Source organism: Rhincodon typus, chromosome 20, assembly GCF_021869965.1.
Source record: "Rhincodon typus isolate 14 chromosome 20, sRhiTyp1.1, whole genome shotgun sequence".
Taxonomy (NCBI): domain Eukaryota; kingdom Metazoa; phylum Chordata; class Chondrichthyes; order Orectolobiformes; family Rhincodontidae; genus Rhincodon; species Rhincodon typus.
Window position 1 is genome coordinate 26,365,467 of NC_063351.1, and position 7,794 is coordinate 26,373,260.

At 41.0% G+C, this 7,794-nt stretch overlaps 1 protein-coding gene across 5 annotated transcripts in view; it reads right to left on the reverse strand.

Annotated features, from left to right (window-relative positions):
* Positions 1-7,794, reverse strand: part of LOC109915981 (phospholysine phosphohistidine inorganic pyrophosphate phosphatase) — a 160,599-nt gene that overhangs the window by 63,671 nt on the left and 89,134 nt on the right. For all 5 annotated transcript variants that reach the window (XR_007264280.1, XR_007264279.1, XM_048608912.1 and 2 more), the window contains exon 6: positions 4,624-4,715. Coding sequence is in view for 3 of the 5 variants with exons in the window: in XM_048608912.1 (XP_048464869.1) it covers positions 4,624-4,715 (92 nt within the window). In the remaining 2 variants the exon portion in view is untranslated. The remainder of the gene's footprint in view (positions 1-4,623; positions 4,716-7,794) is intronic.

Genomic DNA, 7,794 nt, shown 5'->3' on the forward strand with positions numbered 1-7,794 from the left:
TGATCAGATTATACATTAATCCAATTCACCCCATCCCTCCCCAGTCTCGTAGGATAATCACCTTACATTCATTAATAATGCACATGTGAAAAGTGCAGCTGCAAGTGCAATTAAAATGCCAATTAAAGGGCAGTCAATTTGGATGATGAGCCAGTCAGGAAAAGATTAGTAAGGATGAAGAGGATTGGGTGAAAACATTTTCTTTCTAAAGAAATTTTATGAAATATGAGATTGATGAAACACCAGGTCAAGACATACACAGGCAGGTGGTTTAATGAGGTTTGGAGAAGGCCCAAGGAGCTCTATCTGTGTCATAATAGACAAATGTAATGCCTTTTTTGGTCAAGTATAAGTCATGTCCAGTTTGGTGGACTGACTCCCGCTGCGAGGCAGAGTGAAATGTCTTGCCATACCTTACCAAACTTGCTGCATTAATTATCATTGGAGTCTTCGCGGCAAGAATCGCATCATCTCTTGCCCCATTTTTCCACGCACCATTCACAGAGGAACTCACTGTTCAGTGGGTTCCTCCATAAGACCAGCATTTTTTGGGGTCACGCCAACTTTCAAAGCTGGCTGAGTACCTACAAGAATACTGCCATCTGTAACTTGCGCTTCTTGGTTGAGACAGTGATCAGGAGAGATGGCATGGAAGCTGGCACCACCATTCCCAGAAAGGGACCTCCAGCGACCTGTGAACAGTGTGGTGGACAGGAGGCGTCTCTTCCCGAAGGAATGGCAGAGAAGGCTACACCACCATACCATGCCTTCCTGGTCAGAGATCACCATCCAGAGCAGTGCCATCTCCAGGGTGAGGAAGATTGGGCAACAGTGCAGGAAGAAAGTCAATGATCTTCTCTTGCTCTGCCAAGGTCAGTGCAATACGCTGCTCTCTGCAATCTCACACTTACCTGTGCCACTATACACTCCCTCCCACCAATGTTTCGGCTCTGAAAAGGTCTCCTTTGCATGCAATACCTTCCCTCACTTGCTCTAGTCAGTACCCATCCTCCCACACCCTAACCCTGCATCCTCTCCTCACTGCCTTTTCACTCTCTCAGAACACCTCAGCACCTTTCCCCCACAAGCACCAGCTCTACAGGCCATGCCACCCACTTATATTTTGTTCATTTGCCTCCTTTACACCATCACATCCCAAAACAATGCAGAATGATGTCAGACAGGTGGGAGGGTTACAGACATCCATGTCTTCACCACCTTGGAAGAGAGACCAGGACCGGTCCTGTGGGAATGCTGGGACATCCATGTCTCACCACCCGAGTAAGTAACACAGGTCATCCCTCTGCAATGTTCACATTAACCAGGCATTGAACACCACTTCTAACCAGTTACCACAATGCTTTCTGCCTTAATGTCTTACAGGCAGACGCGTTGTCTGAAAGACCAGCCTGTCTCCTTTTGACAAGAGTCCCTCGAGTTCCTTAAATAATCATGGGAACGCACTGGAGGGACCATCGTCTGCACTGCCTTTTGAATCTCCAGCATTAGAGACTACATATCACTGGCCTCCTCAAAGGTCCCTCACTAACTTACACACACTTGCAATTCCACATATGGGTGAGGGCAAGATTCCCCAGGTCATATGCAGTCGGACGACCTCGGGAGACCAGGGGCCTGTTGAGCTCTTGGCCACAAGGGACTCACGCAGATGCACAGGGAGAAGCAGCAGTGACAGGCAGGGATTGGCTCACTATCCTTGCTGACACAGACGTACTCCGTTTCCCACTCTCTAAACATGGCATTGAGAGAGGCCATTAAAATCTGCTTAGCCAGTGGGAATTCCAATTTTATGTCAACTTACTCTGGACTCTGGCATCCTTTGGGAAGCTATTGTTCTGCTTAAGTATCACACAAAGACATCTGTACGTTTTAGCTGTTGAACCACAAGCTTGAAGGATTTGCCTTGGCCTGCCAATGACTGTTGTGTTTCCAAATATCTCCACTACAGATACAGTTAGAAGCAAAAGCAAAATTCACTGCCAACCGGTTCAGACAAAAATGAAGTTTGATGGTTTAGTAATGGAAAATGTTATAAATTTATCTAATTATTCAGGAGTGTTTCAATGAGCCATATTTACAGTTCACAGTGCCACCCAGAGGTAGTTCAAAATCTTCCAGTCATTCTAAGATAACACAGGAGCAATACTGCAAAAACCTGAACACCTCAGGTTAGGACACAAGACGAGTGGGTTAGCAAATACCAGTATGTCAAGCAGCAACTTGTCCTTAACAACTTAAAATTACTTTTCGGAAAGAACGGTGCAGAATTTCCTGAACACGTGTCAAAACGATGGCGCAAGTGTAGCAGAATGCTGATTTACAGTGCAAAAAGGCAACTGTGTGTGTTTTAAATTCTACTTCCAGGTTTCCACCATCTTGTACATTGACTCAGTTAAATTTCCAGCCCATATCAAAACAAACTACGTTAAAAGTTGTAATCTTCCATGACTTAATTTTCTTAAAATATGCACTGCATAATGGTTCAACAGCTTTAAATTTTCATTTTCACGCATAATAACAGGCATATTGTGTATGTTGATTGCTTTCCCTCAGGCCTTGATTATTTAGACAGCTGCTTGCTTTACCTATCCACGTACTTTATAAGGTTGCCATAAAATGTTAATGAAAGTTGCTGACGACAAGTGCAGTCACAAAGGTTGTCCTAACACACAAATGTACAGGCAACTTGGCCCCTCAATCCTTCTTCATCATTCAAGATGATTATGGCTGAGCTGAACCACTTTTCCCAGATGACTTTCCATACCCATTTCCCCTACAATTACCAGGAATCTATCTACCTCAGCAAGCACTAATTCTAGATTCTCCCATAAGAGGAAACATCCTCTACAAATCCACCTTGTCAACACCCCTCAGAATCCTATATACAAGTCAGCTCTTACTCTTTTAAACTCTAGTGGACACAAGCCTAGATGTCTAAACTTTCCTCAGGAGAAATACCACCCATTCTAGCTCAACGCTTTCTCTAGTAACTCTTCAGATTAAACAGTTTATTACCAGGTGAACCGTTGCACATTTGATGTACTAAAGAAGAAGGATTTTTTTTACAGACTTAATTCAAGTAACAGTCTTCGATTCAAATTGAATTTATGCAAAAGCAAGTCCTCTTTTATTTAAGCTGCTTGATTTCAACTGTTGAGTTTTTGCAGTCATCTTAAAATTTAAAAAATGACAGTTAAGAGATATTAGATAAATGCAAGTAGTTATTATTTGTATATCCTTGCTCTTGATTACATTGGCAAATTCCCTTTTTTTTCTTAGAGTATTAAAATCCAAGACTAGATGTTAAACAGAATCTTTCTTCAAAGATGACCAGTGAATGAAATATGTTGTATGCTTCTTTTATAAATTAAACTCTTCTTTCATCCTTGACAGCATGTTTACAGATAAATTAGAAAGAATTCAGAAATGTGACCTTTGGAGAGCAACAACCCTCAGTCATAGTAAAAAAAAAGCAAAATATGTCAAAAGCCTGCTCAGCTATTTAAAAAAGTCCATCGCCATATGATTAAAACCTCACTTCATAAATATTCCAGAAGTAATGTTATCGTGTGGCCTCATTTATATTTAAAGGTGCTCAGCCTGCAGGTGATTATTAGTGTTTAACGAGCATATTCTGGGCCTGAGGCACTTTTAGTAAAACAACGGCCTGGGGATGGAGTACGAAAGGGGAACATCCAAGAAACTAGGAGGATGGAGATATGAGGACAGAACTGATAAATTGGTATGCTTTAGCCTCAAAAGGCAGCAAAAGAAAAGGGATCTTCCAGAGGCATTTATGCAGGTACTAAGTCAAATTTTGATTGATTTATTGTCACTTGCATTTTACAGTGAATAATACAGTAAAATACAAAGTTTCAACTTCAAACAGTCAATACTATTTCAAGCCAAACCATACTCTTAAGCTAAAAGGATCCAAGTCTATAATTGGCAATTTAAGTTCAGAACTAATATCAGGACGTTCTTGCATTAAGAATAAAAAATACCCGTTGCCCATGACAGCCTCCTATTGTAAAAGCAGAATCTGTTAGCTATTCAAAAGGCAGTTAGATGCTACAATAGTTGTAGTGTGGGATAAATTGTACGTTTTACATGAAACTGAAATCATGTCAATTGGCCTCCGTTATATGCACTTACTTCCATGATATTTGGTAATGCAAAAACTACTTGTCGGAATAAAGTTTTAAAACACCTTATGACAGCTATGGGAATCATTGCCAACTGTATAAAAAAAGTCTTATCATTCCTGCATCTGCAATTCCATTAGGTTGGAGTGCAAGAATTTCTGTGAATCTTTAAAAATTCTACTACATGATAAGATTGGAATAGATACTAATCAAATTTCTCTTTGCCTACAGTTTTTTTGACACATCTATGATTTTAATGGAGAGTGTCCTTTACTGTAAGATGTATTCTAAGGTTTTATGGACTACACCTGCTTTCTTTTCTACCTTTCGTGACGTTCTCAACCCATTGCCTTAGCTGTGTTTTGATTTTCTGTGGCATTTGAATCCACAGATGCGCAGTCATTTTCATTAAACTCTTCAAGAATGTTATGAAGGATAGGATTGTAAATTCACTAACCTGTACTTCCCTGTCCTTACTTGGACAGCCTTCATGCCACACTGCTGGGCTCCACCTACATCATTCACAATATCATCTCCAATCATGATGACCTGTCAAGAAAGAATGAGGCATTTGATGTCAGAGTAGATTATTTTGATGTGTTTGCATTTCTCAGAATGTTTGATGTAAACTGTCACCAAGATGAATTAGCTGACATTGAACATTGTCATTGAACAAGGGGATATTGGAATACAGTATACACAACACATGGAGATGGCAGGTTGTGAAAGGTGGACAGTCAATTAACAGCCATCAAATCACCAAATTATTATCATTAGCTTTTCCAAAGATATATTTAAACTGGACTGTTTTGAATCCAGGTCTGCACAAGTAAAGGAATCAAGACAAAAATACGAATTTTGAAAAAATATAAGTAAAAATTGAACTTTTTTTTAAGAAAAGTGCAGAATTGTTGTGAATGTGTGTCACACTGGAGTTCTACATGACAAGGCAGTGAGACAGCCAGCTGAAAGGATTTGACACCTTCTGATTCTAACATGTTTGAGGGTCAGATTGCAAATTGACAAGTGTTATATTTTCAGTATTGTTGTATAGAAGTGAGCAACTTTCCTTGCAATTAAACAAAGGGAGGAATTGAGTATGATGAAAGTAGATGGAAGAGAAGTCTTCCACTAATTAACTTGCGGATAGTAACTTGGCAAATGACACCAAAATTGGAGGTGTAGTGGTCAGCGAAGGTTACCTCAGAGTACAGTGAAATCTTGATCAAATGGGCCAATGGGCCGAGGAGTGGCAGATGGAGTTTAATTTAGATAAACGTGAGGTGATACATTTTGGGAAGGCACATCAGAGAAGGACTTATAGACTTAATAGTAAAGTCCTGGATAGAGTTGCTGAACAAAGAGACCTTGGAGTGCAGGTTCCTGGTTCTTTGAAAGTGAAGTCACAGGTAGATAGGATAGGGAAGGAGGTGTTTGGTATGCTTCCCTCCATTGGTCAGTGCATTGAGTACAGGAGTTGGGACGTCATGTTGTGGCTGTACAGGACATTGGTTAGGCCACGTTTGGAATACTGCATTCAATTCTCGTCTCCCTGCTATGGGAAGGATATTGTGAAACTTGAAAGGGTTCAGAAAAGACTTAGAGGGACATTGCCAGGGTTGGAGGGTTGAATCTATAGGGAGAGGCTGAATAAGCTGGGGGTCTTTTTCCTGGAGCATCGGAGGCGGAGGGTGAGTTTTTAGAGGTTTTTAAATCATGAGGGCCATGGATAGGACAATTAGCCAAGATCTTTTCCTGGGGTGGGGGCATCCAAAACCAGAGGGCATAGGTTTAAGGTGGGAGGGGAAAGATCTAAAAGGGACCTAAGGGGCATATTTTCCATGCAGAGGGTGGTGCATGTATTGCATGAGCTGCCAGAGGAAGTGGTGGAGGCTGGTATAATTACACCATTTAAAAGGCATCTGAATGGGTATATATGAATAGGAAGGGTTTAGAGGGGTATGGGCCAAATACTGGCAAATGGGACTAGACTAATTTAGGATATCTGGTCGGCATGGACAAGTTGGACCGAAGGGTCTGTTTCCATGTTGTACAGCCCTATGACTCTATAAGTCAGTGGTGACGCATGAGTGGGAGACCATAACACAATAAGGTGTAGGAGCAGAAGCAGGGCATTTAACCCATTGAATTTGCCCCACCATTCAATAAGATCATGACTGATCTAATAATCCTCAACTCCGCTTTCCTGCCTTTGTCCTATAGCCCTTGATTCCCTTACCAATAAATAATGTCTATCTCAGGCCTGAATTTATGCACGACCCAACCTTAACAGCCGTCCATGGTAAAGAATTCCACAAATTCACAACCCTCAGAGAAGGAATTCCTCCTCATCTCTGTTTTAGAAGTGCCGACTCCTTATGTCCTCTGTTTCTAACAGTCCCCACAAGTGCAAACTGCCTTTCTGTATCTACCTTGTCAAATCCTTTAAGAATCCTTCATGTTTCAATACAGTGGTGGTGAGATGTCCCCAGTGATTAAGTAAGAAATGCTGAACTCAGAATGGATGAGTAGTATGAGGAGGATGAGGGTGAGCACCTGTTGAGGGAATATAATGCATGCAATAGTGAGAATTGGGGTTCATGAGTTCTAGCTGCAAATGGGAAAATTCAAAGCAGTGTCTTTAAATAGTAAAAAACACAATTAGGAGTTTATTGTGATGGCATTCTGAGGAAAGATTGAGGTGAAGAAAGAGTCAACAGTTCTTGATCAGAGAAGTTTGAGTTCAACATCAACAGCCTTATTGAAATAAAAAGCCACCTATGGTGTAACACGAGAAAAATAGGTGGGGATGGTGAATGGTAACTTGTTGCGAATCTATACCCTTCCTCCAAATAGAACATTCCAGTTTGCTCTTTCAACTCAACTCTGCCATTAGTGAGAAGAACAACAAACAGAGTTAAGGAGAATCCAAAGGGATTCTATAAATACATTAAGGACAAGAGGCTAACTAGGGAGAAAATAGGGCCCCTTAAAGAGCAGCCAGGCCACCTTTGTGCGGAACCGCAGGAGATGGGGGAAAATACTAACCGAGTATTTTTCATCAGCGTTCACTGTGGAAAAGGATATGGAAGATAGAGAACGTGAGGAAATAAATAGCAACATCTTGAAAATTTCCACATTACAGAGGCGGTAGTGCTAGACATCTTAAAGCGCCTAAATGTGGATAAATCCCCAGGAACTGATTAGGTGTACCCTAGACCTTTGTGGGTAGCTAGGGAAATGATTAAGTTAGTGTATCTGGTCAGCATAGATAAGTTGGACAAAAGGGTCTGTTTTCCGTGCTGTATATCTCCATGATTCTATGACCCTACAACAAAATTATTTTGCTTTTACCAGCTGACTGTCAACGGCTGGCTGTTGGGAGAGAATCAGATTTGAGAATATAAAAAAAATTAAAATCCTAAAGGTTTAGCTAATATCTCCATGGTGCTCCAAAATACCAGAGATCCATTTTATCATACTTGCCTAGTTCATGCAAAACTCAGTTAAGTCAGAGTGAAACCAGTTGAACATCTGAGATAGTAGGAACTGCAGATGCTGGAAAATCTGAGATAACAAGATGTAGAGCTGGATGAACACAGCAGGCCAAGCAGCATCATAGGAGCAG